A 21,315-nucleotide genomic window follows, 5' to 3' on the forward strand; every position below is an offset into this window, starting at 1 on the left:
GGGGCGATTCGAGGCGAGGCGAGGCGGCCAGAGAAAAGAAGACGAGAAAGGACACAGAGGGCGTGGCCCCGTCGGATGATTTAACGGGGGTCCGTGTCTTTATTCTGGGCCCAGCCGCAAAAGGAGAAACCGATAGGCACCGCAACAGCAACAACAGACGGCTAAACAACGGTGCCTCGCGCGTTTTGGGGCGGCAGCTTTACAGCCGTTTAGTGTTTTACGAGCGTTTTATGAACGCCGCGTGTTCCCCTGCTTTTTCGTCCCCCGAAGACGACCAGTCAGGCCCAGGTGGGGGAAAATGCCTCGTCTCGAGCCTCAGATAACCTCTTTGCAGTCGAACAATACCTTTGCCTCGCCATTTTCGCATTCCTTTTGACTTTGCAGGCACAAAATAGAGGAAGCACAATTGCAGGACTCTTATAGACACTGTCAATCACTATTGAGATCGCGCAAAACTTATTGCGCACCCTTTAAACACGCGTTGCATGAGGAATTTCGATGTTTATGCTTGTTACAGACGAACAATACCTTTGCCTCAACATTTTCGCATTCCTTTTGACTTTGCAGGCACAAAATAGAGGAAGCACAATTGCAGGACTCTTATAGACACTGTCAATCACTATTGAGATCGCGCAAAACTTATTGCGCACCCTTTAAACACGCGTTGCATGAGGAATTTCGATGTTTATGCTTGTTACAGACGAACAATACCTTTGCCTCAACATTTTCGCATTCCTTTTGACTTGGCAAGCACAAAATAGAGGAAGCACAATTGCAGGACTCTTATGGACACTGTCAATCACTATTGGGGTCGTGCAAAAGTTATTGCACACCCGTTAAACACGCGTTGCACGAGGAATTTCGATGTTTATGCTTGTTACGTTGCAAAAATCGTGTCCTTGGGTTAACAAAATGATTAAAAGACGACCAGTCAGGCAAAGAGGTGGTGGAAAATGGCTCGTCCCGAGTTTCTGTCGCTATTGGGGTCACGCAAAAGTTATTGCACACCCTTTAAATACGCGTTGCATGAGGAATTTCGATGTTTATGCCTGTTACGTTGCCAGGATCGGGTCCAGGGGTTAACAAAATGATTAAAACTCGTTTGGAGGAAAGAAAGGAACGCGATGGGGTACCGCTGGTCAGTCCCTGTTGTCTGCTGGCCCCAGTCGAGCGGTTTCCAAGCCTGGCGAAGGAATTTAGAGACTAGTCTTGGGTCCGACAACCAATCATCTCGAGAAGGGGAGGCGAAGCAGGCCAAGGAACGTAATCTTACGTATCAATTAGCTTCACGGTCCGAGGGGCTTACCCCCCGCGGGCCTTTGACCGTGCGCCGCTTCGTCTTCGAGGTGTGAGAACCAAGACACGGACCGTACAGTCGTTTTACAACGTCTTCATCGTCCTTTCTGCGTCCTTCTCGCTCCCTCGTGGCAGGCAGGGAACGAGGGACGCAGCTGGACAGGTAAAACAGAGGCCCCTCTGGGCTCTCGCGTTGCACCGAAACCAATGCCCCGATACTTGACAAGTCATTCGCAGCGGTGGGTGGAAGTTTTGGTAGCTAATGGCCTGGTGTAATTTAACGTGTTGATTGGAATTCACTTCGTTCATAGATACCACCATCGCTTCGGTTATTAGCGCTTCTGTTACCAATGGCTGACGATGTTAACGAGCCACTACTTTTGAGCTTCGACGTTTAATTACAATTTTCTTTTTTTTGCTGTTGATATTAAGGATTTGATACTTTAAAGTCAGTCTTGTTTTGGAAAATGAGGGAACTGGGAAATTCTGAAGATGAGTGACTGAAATGAGTATTGTATTTTGTTTTTCTTTAAGAATTTGGAGGTTCCAAGTCCTATGGCATCGAAATTTTATTTTTTTAAAGAACCTCACTTGACGTTAATAATTTGGAACTTGAAAATAATCCATATTTTTCAAAATAAGCTAGCTAAATAAATTCTGAAGACAATTGCCTAAACTAAGAATATCATAAAGCTCTACTATGGCACTTTTTTGTTTTAAAGTTCTCTGATATCGAAAGGTACCCTTATCGATCCCCAGGCTACTAAATAGGACATTTGTCCGGTGGCTGACGACGCTGTTTCCAGGAGTGTTAACACCCAACCTAAAGGACGAGGTTTCCGCTCGACCAGGTGTTGGCCACATAATGTATTACTTAACACCGTCGAAAAGGGGCCCGCGAGGCCACGGGGGGGCCTAATCCATCCGGCTGAATCGCCTTTCAACTCCCAAAAAAGGAGGAGACGAGACACAGAGATCCTCGAGGATCGTGGCACTAAATTTCGTGAGCGTTACGAAGCAACTTCTGCCATTTAGGACGGAAATAGAATTCTTCGAGCTAGCCAAGAAGAAATCTGGAGCAGTCTGGACGCAGAGCACAACGAAATTTGCATCTCGAGACTCTCGCACACCTGATGCGAAACTACGCCCCTGAAATTAGCTCGCGTTTCAACGAAACCGGTAATTTCGAGACTTGCTGGACTTCGACGCCAGACTTGGAATTACTCGACGCCCAGGGCAGTGCTCGCCATTGCTCTTTTTCTGCCCTGAACCTCTGCAACAGAACCGACCTATTAGCCAGTGTTTTTCAATCGAACGATGCTGATCGTCAGCAACGGAAGCTAGGAAAAGCAGTGAAGGACATTCTCGCATTTTGTGACCAAATGACTGCAATGCAAACCCAATATGACTGAAAAAACGAAGCAGAGGTGAAGGATCTTATTGTAAACCCTGTGGAAAAACAGAAAATCCTCCAGAGCAGTGCTTGCCATTGCTCTTTTTCTCAACCAAGAAGACATTCTTGTATTTTGTGCCTAAATGACTGCAATGCAAACCCAATTTGTGCCCAAATGACAACAACAGAAGCTAGAAAAAGCAGTGCAAAACACTCTCTCACTTCGTGCCCAAATGGCAGCAATACAAACCCAATTTGTGCCCAAATGACAGCAATGCAAACCCAATATGCCTGAAAAAACGAAGCAGAACTGAGGGATCTTATCGTAGACCTCGTGGAAAAGCAGAAAATGCTTGACTGTCCCGGAAAAAAGGGACGTACGCGATCCCAACTCCCATTGCAGTGCCTCGAGCAGTGGCAGGGGAAGTTGTGTAAGGTGGGGAAGAGGGTGGAGCGGTGGGGGCCAGGTGGAAGGGTTGAATAGTGGCGTAGAAGGTGTCGGGCAATACTTTCCAGGTCGTCCGTCGCCGCTTGACGTCTTAATGCACGTCGGGAATAATCTCACCGCCAATTTATTACACTCTTTCTCATTTCTGCCTGCTCCTCCCCGCCGCGGACGTGGCAGAGCAGGCGCACCTACCAGAGCTGGCCTTCCTTCGTTTTGTAACGAAAGACCGGCTCGTTCCCTCCTCGTCGAGGCGATCGAACATCCGAGTCCTCCTCGCGCTCCTCTTTTTCTTCCAATTCCTCCTCCTCGCGGTTGTTTTCTCGACGCTCGGACGCCGCTCGCACCTAATAGAATACGTAATTTGAATTTTTTGAATTACGCCCACGAGAGGCAGAGGAGGTTGGACCACGAAAATAGCGCATCGCCACGGCGACAGCATCAGAGATATTTATGAGACGCGTAGCAGAGGATTCTTGCGATCAGAGGGAACCACCGTCGCGGTGCTGCGTTTTGGGTTGATTTTGGTGGTGCGTTTGGCCACCTGGGATGTAGATGATCTGGAATTTAGCGGTTCTTGGGGAATTACAGGTGGGGATGGGTGAGTTTAGGTGCTTGAGAGGATGTGGTGGGCTGTTTGAGGACTTAGACTTGGTTTGGGGATTCGTTTTTTCTTATTTTCATGGAAACTGTTGCAGGTATTGTTCTGCTTTTGATAGAAAAGAGGGTATTAACTAAACTAGTGCTTCTTCTTTGGGTTTTGGGTGAGTTTGGGTGCTTGAGAGGATGTGGTGGGCTGTTTGGGGACTTGAACTTGGTTTGTGGGTTCGTTTTTTCTTATTTTCATGGAAACTGTTGCAGTTACTGTTCTGCTTTTGATAGAAAAGAGTGTATTAACTAAACTACTGCTTCTTCTTTCTTAATTTTCGTCTTTTAATCAAAGGATTCGAAGAACCATCAACGCTCCAACTATTCCACAACATTACATTTATTTGCAATTACTCTACAAACAGTACCAAGCTACCACTTCTTCTTTTAACCAAAAAATTCGAAGAACCATCATAAACAGTCCAACTATTCCCCAAAATTTCACCAGAAACTAGCACAGACATCATAAAATACTAATTACAAACGTTTAAAAATAATCCCAGTGAAAGGAACGGTTCGTTCAAACCCGCCACTGGACTCCACCAAACGCGACTCGTATTTCACGCCAGCCAAATTTCCATAATTCCATCATAAATAGCGGTCCCAGTTCTGTATCGTTTTCGCCACTTCTCTATCCGACGATAATTCCGTTAAACGTTCTCGTTTCTTTGAAACGCGACGCCAGATGTCGACCTGTGCGCTTGGACGACGCCTGGCGTCTTCCGTCGGAAGACGATCGACGCTTCTCTCAACGCATTTCAATTTAATCTCAAAAGAAAACCATGATTTCTTCAATTCAAAGCAGTCGAGGCACAATTTCCTCTTTTCTCGAAGTTTTACAGTGAATTATCGCTTTTTAAGTCCAAAATGGCGCGCAAGTAACTCGTTCGAATTTTGGTCCCAGCTGTGGTCAACTTTAATGAACCGTTCGAGAAAAAATAAGCGTCGAGGGTCGTCGATCCCGCAGTGACGCGAGGAAGAAGCTCATAAATCTGCTGCTCGTATAATAATTTAATAACGGATTCTCGAAGCGTCTGCGAGCGGGCGCAGCGCCTTCTTTAAGCGACGGTTAGGCAGCGCGCTGTCCTCTTACGGCCATAAATAATCATTCTGGGATTAAAAACCAGGTATCCACCTCGTATTAGCTCTAAATTTCGCCGCCAGTGGTCGAAATCCAGCCTGGAACCCCTGAAAACCTCGCCAGAGCCGCCTGAACGAGCACTTAATTCCATCCCAGTGGATCTTTGGAATCCCAAATCTCTGTTGCGAGGCATCCACCGCCAGATGGAACCGTCGAACGCGTTAACGAGCTGAGACTCGACCATCTAATCAACCGAATGGACCAAAGTCGATCGATCTTTGCAGTCGCGAACAGTGTTGGACATCTTTTCGCAGTGTCGTTGGCTGAGAGCAGCTCTCGAGGAGCAGACGAAGGACGAAATGGACGAGATTCAGAGGAGGCTGGGCCACAGGACAAAGGAGAAGGAGGTGGCTGCAGCTGTTCGCCAAATTAAGTGATCATCTCGTCATCATCAGCCTCTGTGGTGGGGCGAGAGACGAGGCTGCAGCGATACAGACCCGTTAAATTAGCATCGGCTGATCGTAAAGGATGCCAAGCACTGGAAAAGGATCGCAAGTGCTGCCCACGGATTGGAGGATGCTCGCAAGAGCGAGAGAAACACGCGAAAGAGAGTTTTTTTTAGTGGCAGAGGAGGAAGAGGGGTTTCCATGGCGTCCACCGCTGGATTTAATAAGCGCGAGCGATAATCGTCGTATTTACGAGCACGATCCTAAGGAATTATTGTCGAGATAAAGATGGCGGACGCTTCTTTACTCTTGCGTTGTGCTTGCAAAATTTCATTGATGGAGAAAATTTAGAGGCAAAGTTGTTAATCATTTTGAGCGATTAGGCAGAAAGGCTGCATAGAGCACGAGTATTGAACCGCGACCAGTTTCTGGATATTTATACTCCTATCGTCAGTCCATTAATTATCGCGGAGTTGTATTTCAGCGAAGGCTAAGCATAAATATCCGCCATGACAGCTGGGAATTCACTGAAGCGGGCAGCAATTAGTTGACACTAAGTAATGCCGCGTTGGGTCCTTTCGAAGGCCTCGAATGGGGGATTATTGTTTAGAATTCCTTTTTATTTGAGCCTATGATAAATAATTGAGATGCCACGTGTGTGAATATCGAAAAATATTTTTTTTTTGCGTTGGAGGGCTTCAGAATGGAGCCAAAATTTTCAAAGACAGATTCATATTGCTGAGAAATTCTATTTTAGCAAAATTGAGCTAAGATGGAGCTTTCAAGGAAAGCTCTGCACTCTCGACTGCTCCAAAACAGAGCAATTCAACTCTTCAAGGCATAGAATGTCCAAAAAAAGGACTCTTATTACAAAAAAAGTCCATTTTTCCATTTTCTGGCACTAAAAACGACTTTTTCGCTCAGCAACTCGCACTTAAACAGCGAGAAATACGAAAATAAAAGCTGTTGTTCGCGGGAGACGCGAGATGACCGGGTAGAAACCGCGTGGAGGCGCTTCGAAGGCAGCTGGTACGCAAAGTGCCATTTATCTGGCCGATCCGCAACGTTCAAGTACCGCAATTCCATTTACAGCGCTGCGTTTATCCCCCCATAAATCTAGCTATTACAGCCGAACGTTGCTTTCCACGACTCGAATTCCATCGCGCGACGGACGAGATCGAGCCGCCATTGTGTGTATCGACGTCATAAATATCGTCTCTGCCTCAAAAAGAACCGCCAAAAAACGGCCAAACCACTGATTCGCCTTATTTTAAGCACAATTAACAGCTTTGTTTGCAGTCGAGTGACATTTTTCAACTTTTCTTAGTCGTCAATGAAAAATGGCGTCAGTGGCCATTGCAATGGCGTCAGTTTTGTGGTGCAGGTGTCCATATTTGCGAGATGCATGCTGGAGCAGTTTTATTTTCTTGGTAATTCGATTGGCTGTCCCTTTGGGCTCGAAAAAACGCGGTCAAATCGAGAATTCACCCCAAAGGGATCGAAGAAGTGAGGAAGATCAACTCGACTAGGATGGAGAGCGAGGGTCAAAGGCTGGACAGAGGGTGGCGAAAAAATAAGGTCCACTTTTTCCCTTTGCTGGGAGGAAGTCCGACGGATGAGGATAAGAATTGCTTTGGAACGTCTCCATTTGCTGGGCAAAGAGTTGCTCTTTTTCGATGTCTGTCGACCCTATTTTAACCCTCTAAATCTTGTCTGCCCCTCCTCTTTCTGTTTTCAGGTGTCGATGTCTTTTCTCTGTCTTATTTCTTACGCAAGTGACAATTAAAATACGACCAAAAGGAGAGTAATTCTACATGATAAAATGAATCGAAAATATAGAATAACAAATTTTCATTTGAAGCTTTGTTTTTGAGAAAATCGAGTTTCAATTTTGGTTGGGTTTGGGTGCACTTGATCTTGTCTGGACATAGTGAATTTTATTGTAGATCATTGTTTCAATTGAAATAATGTTGTTAAACACTTTCAGCATCACGAAAACGTTTTTCTAGCAGTGAGAGATTTTTTAAACCCACATTATCAAAGTTGGATTCATCGTTTCTTGGTTTTTCGAAATTTAAGTCCACTTTACTTTTACTTATGGAGTTATATTAATTTAGTTGTGTATTCTAGAGAAATGACAAGTTGTGAACAATTGAAAGAGAAGCTTATTGAAGCCTTTCATGCATTAAAACACGTGAGATCTATGCAATTAATTACAGTGAGATCTATTATAATGACTCATACCCAAGAAAAATTCACAGTCGATTATCTCGAAAACGAAACCTCCAGTGAAAAATATTTACTGTACATTTTCAACTTAGTTTCTCACATAGAATAACTCTGCAAAATCTCAGAATCATACCTCGCCCAGATCCCCAGTAATCGCCAAAACCAAAGCACCCAAAACCAAGAATAGCCTCATTAAAACCCTCCATCAAGCATTCTCCTCCCAAAAAAATACCAATAACCCTTTAGCTAACTAAAGCTCGACGTAAAAATCATAAAACCATCAAACTTAAACGTCCATAGCCACGCGTGCAAGCGTAAACCCCTGAAACAAAGGCAGAGCGCAGGAAGAACTGAAGTCAGCCAGCGATAGATCAAAGTAATCGCGGTGGCTCGATTCAGGATCGCGTGTCCTGGTCGTACGTAGAACAAGTCGGAGAGATTGGCGGTGGGTGCAGTTGCTATGGCGACAGGAGCCGTCTAAATCCGCGGAGCACCCTTTGGGGGTGGTTGGGTGCTCAGCGCCTCTGCCAGGGGACGACAATGGGCGCGCTAAGCCTGGAGATTTGCAGGGACCGCGTTGGTTGGTCGGTTCATTGTTTCAACGCCAGCTCTGTCGGGAAACGTATCACCGGAACAGGCGATTTCCCCCGCCCTCCTCGCGCCTCGAGCTGCTTTGGCTGAGAAAAAAGTCGTGAAACTTGGCCAGAGACGAACGAGCGGCCGCCACGTTGAATATAAATCGCCTCGACCTCCGTGGAAACCACTTTCAGCGGAGAAAAATACCGTTGAATTAAATCGCGTGCTATTAATTTAATGGCCACTTCATTAGAGCCAGTATCGGTTTCTGATTCAGTCGAATTCTCTTTTTTCTTAGCAGCTTCGCCTCTTTTTCGAGCCACTTTTTCGACGTGGAGCACGTTTGCTGTGCACTTTGTTGCGTGTCGAGAACACGCAGCTAGCGCCACTGCCGGCTAATTAATTCCGCGATCATTGATCGTGATTTATCTGTACACGGTGGGTTTCAATGTTACGCGACGTGGGGAATTAATCTTGGGCTCTTTTGATTTCTTTGCGGGGTGTTTGCGAACTGATACCAAAGTGAGTGATTCTGATGCTGGCGAGCCCAAAACTCGCGATTCCAAAGCTCAGATCGTGAGAGTGGGAGTTTAAAACTTGTGATTGCAAAGCTAGCGATTCTAAAGCTTGTAATTGCAAATTTTGCGATTAAAAAGCTTGTGATTGCAAAGCTAACGATTCTAAAGCTTGCAATTCCAAAGCTAGTGCTCTCAAAGCTCGCAATTCCAAAGTTAGAGCTCTCAAAGCATGCAATTCTAAAGTTCTGCAGCTCTCAAAGCTCGCGATTCGAAAGTTAGAGCCCTCAAAACTCGCAATTTCACTCAAAGTTCCAATCGTAAACTTTCAAAGCTCAATTCTTCCAATCATAATCTTTCACAACGCAAACATTTCCACAGCATCTTTTCTCAACTCAACCTCTTTCAAATCCCAAACTTTCGAAGCTCAATCTTGCGTGAGATTTCAAAGCAAGAAATTTCCAAGCGTAAGATTTCCACAACGCAAACTTTCTCAACGCAACCTTAACCCAATTGCCAACCAAAGCCCACGGATAACCATGAAAACCACTTACAATAAAATTATTGCGCGAACGGCGAAGCGATTTAGAGAAGAATAAAGAACATCTGCAGCCAGCCGTGCTCTGAACGCAACGCGTTACCACGAAACGCGGCTCTTTAATGACCGTGAATCGTCGCAAGAGGGTGGCTTGGTAAACGATCCAACGATAAGAGCCACGTACACAGCCCAGTAGTGAAAACAAAACGAGAGAAGATCGCAAAAATGCTTCATAGATAGAAACTGCCCGCGGCTGTGGGCGGTGCTGCTCGTTCGTTCGAGATTGGGCCAAATGAAATTACCCTTGGAGAGGCTCCTCGTTGGAAATAAAACCCACGTGGGCTCTTTTAATACACGCTGATAAAGATAGCCTCAACTCGCGTGCGTCCACGATTAGTTCGAAGTAATTGCAACCGCGTTACGGGATCAGCTGTTCCATCATCGAGCTGCCATGACACTTGTCGTGGCGATTTTAAAAGGCGTTTGGGCGATCGATTTATATTTATTCGTTGTTTATTTTGTGTGTGTGAGGTGAGAGACTTGTAATGAGAGATTTTTGAGAGCCAGATTTTGGGGCGAAGAATTCTAAAAGTGAGATTTCGAGGCGAGAAATTTCTAAGCGCAAAATTTCGAGCTGAGAGATTTCTGAGCGAAAGATTTCGAAGCGCGAAGTTTCGAGGCGAGAGCTTTCTAAGCGCAAGATTTCGAAGCGTGAGATTTCTAAGCGCAAAGTTTCGAGCTAAGAGATTTCTAAGCGCAAAATTTCGAGCTGAGAGATTTCTAAGAATTGCTTAGAAACCCTGTGCCTCCAAAATTGGCACTTAGGAGCCTTGCACACCTAAATTTCTCCCTTAAAAACCAGGCACAACCAACACCACAGTGCCCAACCCCCCACCCAAACCCCAAACCACCCCAATTCCCAATCACCACCATAATCACTCCTTTACAAACCCTGTTACACCCTTATATCCCTACTCAAACGATAAAAAATCATCTTTTGGCAAAAATACTATGAAAAATTATCACTTAGAAACCTTGCACACCTTAAAACCCACGCACAACCAACACCACAGCCCCCCAACACCCTAACCAAACCCCAAACCACCCCAATTCCCAATCACCACCACAATCACTGCTTTACAAACCCCCTTACACCCTCGTATCCCTACTCAACCAATAAAAAATCATCTTTTGGCAAAAATCCCAGCAACAGCAACAACCGCACCCTCCTCACCCTCGTTCACCAGAGGGCGAACTCTTATCTAGCAAAGGGTGAGGGGTCAGAAGCAAGCAGGGACGTATTAGCGGGTGGTATTAAATTATAGCCAGCCCAGGGGCAACGGTGATACCAATGTTGGCCAGTAACGAACTCCGTCGCGGAATTAACCCCGAGATCGTCGGTGCTTTCGAGGGATAATTTCATTTGGCAGCGGCTCCTGGCTAACGCGGACCACGGTCCATTCTGCCCGCGGCCAGTGCGCCTTCCGATACCGCCTCCTCCCCCTCCTCCACCCCTTTTTTCTCCTCTTCTCTCTCCATCTTCCTTCAGAACCTTCTTTTTTCTTCGTTCGCCAAGATACGCAATTTTCTCTGCTCCTCTTGCGGGGGATGTTTGGACAACGAGCTCGCGCGAGAGCTCGTGAAAGGTTGTTGGTCTTTTTCGTCGATGAAAGAGGAGGAGAGGAGAGAGTCGCGAGGAGGATTTAATTGGTTGGTTCGTTGGAATGGTTACGAATTGGATCGTTAAGGGGATCGGAGGATTTCTGGTTTTCTATTCTGCGAGGCGCTTTTGGGGTTGGATTGGTGGATAAACGAAGTTTTAAGGGTTGTGGTTGTAGTGGAACAGTGTTTGCGTTTGTGTTTGTGTTTTGAGAGGAAGGGATTTTAGAGATTGGGATTGTGAAGGTTGTGATTGCAAAATTGTGATTGCGAAGATGATCATTTTAAGGCTTGTGATTGCAAAAGTGGCGATTTTAAGGCTTGCAATTCCAAAGCTAGTTCTCTCAAAGCTCGCGATTCTAAAGTTTTAGAGCTCTCAAAGTTCGCAATTCTAAAGTTACAGCTCTCAAAGCTCGCAATTCCAAAGTTAGAGCTCCCAAAGTTCGTGATTCCAGAGCTAGCGATCCCAAAGCTTGCGATTCCAAAGCTCACACTTTGAAATCTTGCGCTTAGAAGTCTCTCGCCACGAAATCTCGCGTTTAGAAAGCTCTGGCTTCGAAACTTCGTGCTAGAAAGCTCTAGCTTCGAAGTCTCGCTCCTAAAAAGCCCTCGCCTCAAAATCTTGCGATTAGAAAGCTCTCGCTTCAAAATCCCGCTCTCAAAACTCCCTTTCATTACAAATCTCTCACCTCAAACCCAAACTTTAAAAAATCCGCCACTCCTTCATCCTCCATCACTCCATCAAAGACCCCAAAATCCACCCCAAATTCCAAAAATCCCCCACTCCTTCATCCTCCACCCCATCAAAAGCCTCAAAATCCTCCTCAAATCCCAGAAACCACCCTTTCCCTCATCCTCAACCCCCACTTCTACTTAATTAAAAGAAAACCTCTCAATCTAAACCCATTTCAAAACATAAAAGCTCGCGTTACCATCCAGGAATATAACTCGAAGCCAGAGAGCTGGTCGTCGCAAACCTTGGGTCTGCGTCTCTCAGGATTTATCGTTTTAATTTCTGACGGGTCCCAGGCGACGTAAAGAAAAGAGGATATCTCGGGACACCAGGCTGGGAGCGCGAAGGTACATTCATCACGAGTTATTAAACAAGCCAACAAAAGGGCCTGGGTGACTAGAGGGCGCGCGAAAAAAAAGCTGCGAGATAGAATCGGCTAACCAGTACGCTCCGCGATGATAGATGACCGCGAGGATTAAGGCATCCTTGCCGCTTCCTACCTCGGGGATTCCTTGCGATTGCGAGAACGAGCACGATAAGCGTCGCTGAGATAATGCTGGGGTAAATTAGTGGAAAATAATTTCGTCTCCTCGTTGATTAACACGACCAACCTGCCCTCCAATCAACCACCACGCTTTTTTTTTATTCTTGCTCAGAAGAGTGGCTGAGAGAAATTGAAAGCTCGATAAAGTAAATGTCGGTTTGTATTTTACTAAAATTGAAATTTAGCTTGTTCGACTTGAAAAAGGTTAATTTGCAACCTCAGTGACACTTGCAACCCCTCCTCAGAGAAAGTTAGAAGAAGATGGCTCAACCACCCCCTTATTTTCACTCTTACTCTTTGAGAAATGCTGAAAAGCAAATTGAAAGCTCGATAAAGCAAATATTCCTTCATATTTTATTAAAATTTGTATTGTTCGACTTGAAAGAGCTTATATTGTGACATCAGTGACATAAACTACCCCTTCTCTGACAAAATTAGAAAAGTGTAATTTAAAATATTGAAAGTTAAATAATAAATTAAATACAATTTCACACTTTATCGAGACTCTGATTGACAATTTATCATAGAAACTAGTTAATGTCGAGGATTTAAGAGCCATCGTGGTGGCACTCATTACCCCCTCGACGGTGATTTCCTCGAGCGAGAAAAACTGAGAAATTCCGCTCTCGCTGCTGATATCGTTGAATTATTTAAATCCTTTAATCCAGTCGATAAATACCAGCGCGCATTTCTCGTTTACCAGATTAAATAACCGCTGTATTTACTCATGCAAATTTATACAAAGGTGCCGCGCGTTTTTATCAGTTTGAGTTTAGAAAAGTATCGAATTAGCCGTGATGTATTGGCGAGAAAAAATGCTGTCCACTTGATATTGGCCTTGACTGTACGAATTATTCTGCTCGAACGTGGAAAGATCGTTTCGAACGGCGATATCTCGATCGAGGACCAGATCGTTAGAAATTAGAAATTAATAGAGCGGATCAAGCCCAGCCTGGTCTCAGCTAATAGTTTCCTTCTCCACATTCAAACCGAAATTACCCCATTATTAATAATAATTAAGCCTGTTGCATATTAAATTTATCAGTGCCAGCCAATTGAGCAATTATCCTAGCCGATATTGAACGAGTCTTTATTAGACAATTGCTTGTTTCAAATTGTTATTGAAAAATGGATACATTTTTATGGAAACTTAATTAGAGATTTGGTTTTTTTTCTTGTTTTATATAGTTAAAATTTATTTGGAGAGCAGTCAACCCTTTGTATTCGAAAAAATTGCAATAACTTTCTTTTAAAATTGTTAAAAATTATTTGCAACGCCAACTGAGGAGTGTTTCAACCCCTAAGCAAGCTTTCATTGATGGACAACTCTCTGCACTCGAAAAAAATGGCAACAACCTTCTCTAAAAATTATTTTCGATGCAAAGGGTTGAGAACTTGATTAGAAAAATAATCTTTTTCTTGTTCTAAACAGTTAAAATTTATTACAGAGGCTAACTGAGGAGTCTTCCATCCCCCAAGCGAGCTTTCATCAATGGTCAACCCTCTGCATTAAAAAAAAAACGATAACACCTTTCTCTAAAAATTTCTAAAAATTATTTTCAATGCAAAGTGTTGGAAACATAATTAGAAAATTGAACTTTTTTCTTGTTTTAACAGCCTAAATTAATTTCAGAGACCAAGTGAGGAGTCTTCTCAGCCCTCAGCACTAAAGAAAAATGGTAACACCTTTCACCAAAAATTTCTAAAAATTATTTTCAATGCAAAAGATTGCCCACGATATAGCAGACTCTCTGACGGACAATCGTGGTCTCTCGTCGAAAATCACCCCCTCCAGCTGTCCTCTGTACCCCACGGAACAGGCACCCTCTCGTACCTGTAACATCAATTAAAATTCCAGCGGTCGATGAGCCGCTGTTTCGTGTGCGATCGCCCGCCGTTTTTAATTGGATTAGAGCGAGACGGGCTGCGCAGAGCGTCGGGGTGGCTGCTGGCGTGTCGTGGCCGCCAGGTTACTGGAAAAGGGTTGGAAGGCGCGGGTATAAATGACAGAGACAATCTAGTCGCCCCCAACCACCGCCCCCAACCACCGTGCTCGCCTCGTATGGGACCAGGGGTGAGTATCGATTCGCGTGCTCCCGTTGGCTAGGCAAATGTCGGGGAAATTAGAGATACCACGCGCCAGGAGCGGTTCCCGTTTTTATTTTCTGTCAGATTTGAGATTTCTGATGGTTGTATGGGAGGGGATGGTGGAACTTTGGTCGAGTGGATCGTGGTTTCTTGGGAGATCCTTGTGCAATTGTCAGAAACTCTCTAGTTAAGTTTAAGAATATGAAAATTTGGGATTCTTTGGGTCTTTTCTTTCAATTTTGAGACTGATTTGTTTTTAGAGGTTATGTGAGACAGCACTTGGAACTAGACTCATTCTTGGAACTAGACATTCTTCGCAGATTCTACACCACATATCAAAAATTCTTCACTCAAATTAAAAAATGTGAATACTAGAAATTCTCTGGGCTTTTTCTTCCAATTTGAGAACAAATTTTCTTTCAGAGGTTATGTAAGACAAGACTTAGAACTAGTGACGAGTAGATCCTACTCTCTTTTTTGCAAATTCTTGAGCAATTGTCAAAGGTTCTTCACTTAAACTAAAAAATATGAATACTCAAAATTCTTTAGGTTTTTTCTTGCAATTTGAGAACAAATTTGCTTTCAGAGGTTATGTGAAACAATGCTCAGAACTACTAACGAGTAGATCCTACTCTCTTTCGCACATTCTCGAGCAATAGTCAAAGATTCTCCACTTAAATTCGAAACCACGAACAATTGAAGTTATTTAAATTTTTCATGGACATTTCAGTGATAAATAATTCGTATTACGTTCTGTATTTCCTCGCGTGTCTCTGTTTAAAACAAAGTTGAAGTAAAATAGCGTCTTTCGAAGGAAGAAGAAGGTGCTATCTGTCGACTGGTATTTGAAAAGGCAATAAAGTCCCACAGTGAGGAACGAATTTTACGAGTTTCAGTTTAATAGCGCTCTGTCTGGAAGCATTATAATTTATCGAACAGGAAACGTTCACTATTTCCAAACGGAATCGTTAAAAATTTAATTATCTCTGATTTCCTAACTGCGTCAGCTTAGATTGAGTAACTGCTTGTAAACTTCGAGGAAAATTGCTTTCAGCGACTGTTGACAATTTGTACGAGCAAATAAGTTATTTATTTTGCCAATTTTCCTCCAATAATTTGAGAAAACAATTATATATAAAATAGAGTGCAAGAAAAAGAGAAATGGTCTTAAGATTTTGACTATTTTTGGCATTTAATGGAGAACAACCCTTAATCCAATCTCACAACCATAAATCTCTCAATTTCTCACAAAAAAACTTTCATTGCAATTTAAAAAACCCCAAAAACAAGAAATCCAAGCCTGGTCCACCATATTTAAGTGCTCTACGAAGCGTATACGCGCCAGTTTCCGCGCGATTCGAAGCGTTGCAAGCTTACAAAGCTCGTACTTACAAAGTTGACGCTAGAAAAGTACTTCCTTGCGATTCTACAGTCCCTCTGAAAGCTAATTCTCAGAAAACTCGCTCTTCTCACACTGCATTTCCTTAAAAACCTCGTAATTACTCTAAAGAACCTCGTCAACCCCCAAAACCTGCACCCCAATAACTAAAAACCCCCTTTTTCAATCCACTAACAACTACAACCCTTGATCCAACCTCGCAACCATAAATCTCTCGATTCTTCACGAGAAAACCTTCATTTCAATCTAAAATGCCCCAAAAACAAAAGATCCAAGCCTCATCCGCCATATTTAAGTGCTCCACGAAGCGTGCACGCGCCAGTTTCCGCGCGATTCGAAGCGTTGGACGCTCTTCGCCTCCCTCAGGAACGATTTAGCCGTTTTTCGCCTGGCACTTTTGGCCCTTGCGTGGTTTTTTTCGTTTCTTTTCCCTTCGTTTTTTATTCTCGCGCGCGGGAACTTTCGGAGGACTGTCGGAATAAATCATTTGCGCGCGCGCGCGCGAGCGCAAAGTGCCTGGGGGCGGCATCCGTGCATCGCGCTCTGCATTCGCTGCCACACGCGGCATTAATTATGTATTCAATAAATTTTAAACGCATCGAAATGAATTCAAATTGCAGATTAATATTAAACGGCCCCGGCTAATTGGCCGGGCAATTATGCGTCGTTAATTAAACATTAGAAGCCGGGGTTGGCCTCCGCGCGACCTTCTCGCCACGTAATCGCCATCTGGCGAACGCTTAGCCACCCTCGAAGGGCGAGAACTCGTCGAAATTAAGGGTAAATGGTCCAAAAACTATTTTATCGACTCCCAATTTCAACCGTAAAGGCGTAGAAAGCTTGCATTAGTGTTGTTGTAGGCGTTCAGAAAGTTTATGCTTAGAAATCTTGCGCTTTTGACACTGTAAATGCTCAGAAAGCTTGAACAAATGATATTTTAGACGCTTAGACACCCTCGAAGCACTTGTTCGCGAGCAATGCCAGCAGAGAAAGGGCAATTACCCTCTAAATTAAGGGTAAATCGTCCAAAATCTATTTTATCGACCTCCAATTTCTACTGTAAAAGCGTAGGAAGCTTGCATTAGTGATATTGTAGGCGTTTAGAAAGTTTATGCTTAGAAATCTTGTGCTTTTGACACTGCAAGTGCTCAGAAAGCTTGCACAAATCATATTTTAGACGCTTAGCCACCCTCGAAGCACTTGCTCCAGAGCAGTGCCAGCTGAGAAAGGGCAATTACCCTCGAAATTAAGGGTAAATGGTCCAAAATTTATTTTATCGACCCCCAATTTCACTTGAATTCTGATATTGCATATTTCAGAGCTTTTGCAATAAAATTGGAATTAAAATAGATTAAAAATTTATGCTTGTGGTACTGTAAAAGCTTAGAAAACTTGCGGTTGTGATGTTGTAGAAGCTTAGAGAACTCATGCTTGTGATATTGTAGGTGCTCAGGAAGTTTAAGCTTAGAAATCTTGCACTTTTGACACTGTAAGTGCATAGAAAGCTCACTTTTGTGATTCTATAGACGCTCAGAAAGCTCATGCTCAGAGAACTTAAACTTGTTATACTGTAAAAGTTCAAAAACCTTGCATTTAGAAAGTTTGCGCTTGAAAAACTCACTCTTGTGACACTGCAGAAGCTTAGAAATCTTCTGACACTGTAAACACTTAAAAATCTCGAGCTTTTCGACATACATCAAAGACAGAAAAGAGAAATGACTGTAAACTGGGGGGACAAGCTTCGTCACGAATACTCTGATGATGGCAAAAATTCGTACAACTTTATTATTCACAGCAATGGAGAAGGAGACAACTGTGGTTCTAGAAAAAAGAACGATCTTTTAATTAAATTCACCTACGAACCGACACGACGATATACGCGAGTCGCAAATGTTACGCACACAACAACGAGGAGCTCGACGCATGCTCGAACCCCAGCAGCTTTGCGGTTCTGCTGTCAATTGGGTTTCAAAAAAACGCCCACGTCCTTGATATGTCGCAAGATTGGAGAACGCGGAAGCGTCTGAGAGCAGTTCGCAAGAAAATAAAGCAAGAAAACTGCACTTTGTACTCTGCGATCCGTTGATTCGACCTGCGATCCGCGAAACCGCGTTCTCTCGCACCCGAAAATGGTCAGACATGACACTGTCGCGTGACTGCTTGGGCGACCATCGAGCACGCGTTGCAGCGTGACGACTCTTTCAAATGAATCTCGCATCGATCCAGTTTCGAGTCACGAACACCCACGTTTCCTATTTACAATAACGAGAAAATCGAACGCAAGTGGGAAGGACTTCAGGTGGAGGATCGATTCGCCGCCATTTTCTGTCCATCGACAGCGCGAATTAAGGTCGAGTAGCTCTTAAAAATAGCTGAGGAGATCGTGGACAGGTGTGAAACACTCCTGCAAAGTCTGGCCTGTAAGATACGTCTGCTTATGCCACTTAACGCTACGCCTAATTAACGCTACCGCCAATCCTGCTCTCTCCTTATCTCTTATCGATTAACATACATCGGTTCTTATTACTGACTACGCGAGACTTCGCTTGGGTAGCTGCGAAACGCTAAAAAACCGCTCGTAAAAGTCTCAATTCTAACCTTAAATTATCAATAATCGTATGTACAAGTTCGTTTCTATCGTTAATGAGTCGATAGTCACAGGAAAAGCTGCTATTTCCGATCCAAACGGACGATCCACCTCGATCTCACCAAGATCTACGCGATCTTTAATGGATAACATCGAGTTTATCGCGAGATCTCTGCTTTATCGACGATGGTACGACAGGGATCCGCCAATATCTGTTACCGACACGGAATTTTTTCGACGACCATCGTCGAGTTAAAGTGCTCTCCTCCAACGATTCAGGTCGCACGCCACTTGGTCGACTTCGCATCCTGCTCGACAGGATTAGAGCGGCGTTTCCTCCTCTTGCAGTTACCTGGGCGTCGGAGGAGGAGGTGGCGGTCATACTGCGCTGCCTGTGTAGAAACCTGTCTTGCCAGCCAATCCACTGCCTCGTTTCCTCTTCTCGCACTCGAGCGTGCTGAAAGTGTTCTGAGCGATCTGAGACTTCCTCTTCGGGTTCTGCAACGTCATGCTCCTCTGACTGGAGTTCGAGCTCGAGCTGGTGCCTGGCTCTGACACCCTGAGGATCCCTGAGTGTATCGTGCCAAAGTTCTGATAGATATACTGCGACTGAATCGCTGAGACAGACGTGTTTTGGTTCTTCAAAGTGATTGGCACTGTTTGCCCTGCCAAACTGTTGTACCTCGTGTCGTAACCGAACGGAGTGTCCAGCAGGGACTCTGTTTTCTCTGCGAACCCGCTCAGTCTCGAGTCGAGGAGACCTTCCTTATCTGTAAACCCACTTAGCCTCGAGTCTACGACATTTTGCTCTGTGGTTCTTGGAGAGAACTCTGTGTAACGCGGTTCTTGGCCAACTGTGTGCTCTTTGCTCTCAGTAAACGCGATCATGTTCTGTCGAGAGTCAGAGAGGATCCTCGAGTCGATCAATCCTTCCTTATCAGCGAATCCACTCAGTCGAGAGTCGATAACGCTGGCTTCTGACTTGTCGACGAAGGTGTACCTTGGATCAGTCGTTTTTGAGTCTGGATACGCTGGAAGAACGTGAGAGAGGTCTGCTTTATCGACGTAGCTGATCGCCTGCGGGTTCGAGGCGCAGATGTCCGGTGCTGATTTGCACAACAGAGACGTGCCCTCTTCAGGAGCTCTTTGGGACGCTGAAAGATCGATCGATTTAGAATAATCGGCCCGTTCGACGCGGTTTTAAGAGACGAGTGGCATTACTTTTCGAGGGCTGTCCAAATCCTCGAACCTGTGGAGGGCCAGGAGACTTCTGGTGGGCTCTGACCAGGTACTCTGAACTCAGCCCTCTCTGCTCTCTCAGTTTCCTCTCTGCGCCTGGCACCATCACTCTCACCTGCAAAAATGAAGATATTCTACTCTGTTGCCTTTAAAACAACGGAGAATTGATCTTACCATTTCCTCGACGGTTGAGAAACGAGCCATGTAGCCAGACATGGTCAAAACTGCAGCCACTTCTGCCAAGATCAGTGCCAATCCTGACAGTTGAAGGCACCAACCGTACTGGTACTGTGGCAGACCGTTGTCGTCAGTTTGCATGCTCGATGTGGAGGGCAGGCTGTATTTTCCTGGCAGTTCCAACGATGCGTCTGACAAAGCAGACGCTAAGACTATCAGGCCACCCCCTAACGATAGCCCTGCAACGCAAATGAAATTATTACTTGGCGAGCTTCCTAATGTCGCCGTTATTTATGGTCCACCCAGTGGAAGCAGTGATTTATCGAGGCAGGGGCCAACTTTGGGCTGCCTCTTTCGTGTCTGAACATTAAATCGACCTGCTCCAAGCGATTCTTCGAGGTTAATGCTTCTTGGGAGTCCATAAAGGGGTGGAGGGGATTCTACTGAGCCATCTTGCGGAGTTTTAAGCCACCATTTTATTATTATTCGATCGCTCAGAGCTTTTTAAGTCCCACAACAGACTATTTCTATTGCTTTTGTGTAATTGCGATGACTTATTGCTGTAATGTCAAGAGTATGGACCTGTTACAAGTTCTGAGAAATCGTTTTTTCAATTAATATTCGTGGGATATTTTTCGATACAGTCGTGCATTTCTGACACACCAAGAACTCTTTGATAAAATACCCTCTGTTAGTTTTATTTTTGGCTGAAAATGAACTGCTCTTGGGATATTTGAAAAGTGATTGGGGTATATTTATGAAGACCTCGTTTGGGTTTGAAATTTTTCAAAAATCCTGCCAAGCTCGACCTCGTTTCTTTTCTGAAGCTAGCCTTATTTTTCCTTCGACGAGATGGCCCATCTGCCCCCGTTCGCCCCTTTTATCCGCCACGTGGACAAAGCGAGCCGCGCGAAAATTTGCATACGCGTAAAAGCGACGCTCTGTCGTCTTCGCCACGGTCGATTCAATCCCAGCTGTTATGGCGGACTAAGCCCTTTCATTATTACGTTCTTAACGACTCACGTCGACCTCGATGCGAGTCGACTTTTTTCTGAGACCTCGTCTTCTTTCAGCCATCTTTTAAGGTCCCTTTCAACGTTATTCTCGAAGCAATCTGCTGGAAAATTTCTGTACTGAGACACATTTTGCATTTAATTTATTTGAAAATTAATGTTAATTTTGAAAAATTAAAATGTGAGAATTTTTTAAAAATTTCGTATTTTCAAAGGGATCAGTAATTTCTTTTTTCAAGGTTGAATTTCAATAATTGATTGCCACTTGGATTAGTTAAATAGAGCAGACTGAAAACGCAGTCGAATTTCAATTAACGTAGCTCGTTTCGATTCTGGCCACGCGTTTCGAAACGCAGCTAATTTTTCGAGAATCAATGAGATTTGCATTTCGAGACGTGGTTGCAATTTTTAAGCAGCGTTCGAGCAATTTTTTATTAGAAAAGGAAAGCAGCAAAAATCGAACGCGTATTTCTGCTGAGACAACGCGGAACAAAACCTGCGAACGTATCGACGAATCGAATTTCTATGCTCAGAGTGGTTTAATTAGCGCCGCGGCTTATCAGCCGCCCCCAACCCCGCCTCGATTTCATTTGCGAGCGCGCAGCCCCCCCAAAAGCTGTTTATCAATTAGCTCTAGTTACTCGATGCGACCCAATTACGCGTTCTTCGTCTCTGCGCGTCCAAAGAAATCCGACAGATCTCTAATGAG

The 21,315-nt window shown here is 44.4% G+C and overlaps 2 protein-coding genes across 2 annotated transcripts in view; one reads left to right on the forward strand and one right to left on the reverse strand.

Annotated features, from left to right (window-relative positions):
* The window catches only part of LOC143431687 (facilitated trehalose transporter Tret1-like), a 349,669-nt gene that overhangs the window by 64,935 nt on the left and 263,419 nt on the right, over positions 1–21,315 (forward strand). The window lies entirely within an intron of this gene.
* The window catches only part of LOC143431682 (uncharacterized), a 61,919-nt gene continuing 59,041 nt past the window's right edge, over positions 18,438–21,315 (reverse strand). Inside the window, exons 4-6 of the mRNA XM_076908607.1 lie at positions 19,591–19,832; positions 19,399–19,531; positions 18,438–19,331 (exon numbers count right to left, since the gene is read on the reverse strand). Of these exons, the coding sequence (XP_076764722.1) occupies positions 18,556–19,331; positions 19,399–19,531; positions 19,591–19,832 (1,151 nt within the window). The 3' untranslated portion in view covers positions 18,438–18,555. The remainder of the gene's footprint in view (positions 19,332–19,398; positions 19,532–19,590; positions 19,833–21,315) is intronic.

The sequence above is a fragment of the Xylocopa sonorina genome, unplaced genomic scaffold (genome assembly GCF_050948175.1).
Source record: "Xylocopa sonorina isolate GNS202 unplaced genomic scaffold, iyXylSono1_principal scaffold0014, whole genome shotgun sequence".
NCBI lineage: Eukaryota > Metazoa > Arthropoda > Insecta > Hymenoptera > Apidae > Xylocopa > Xylocopa sonorina.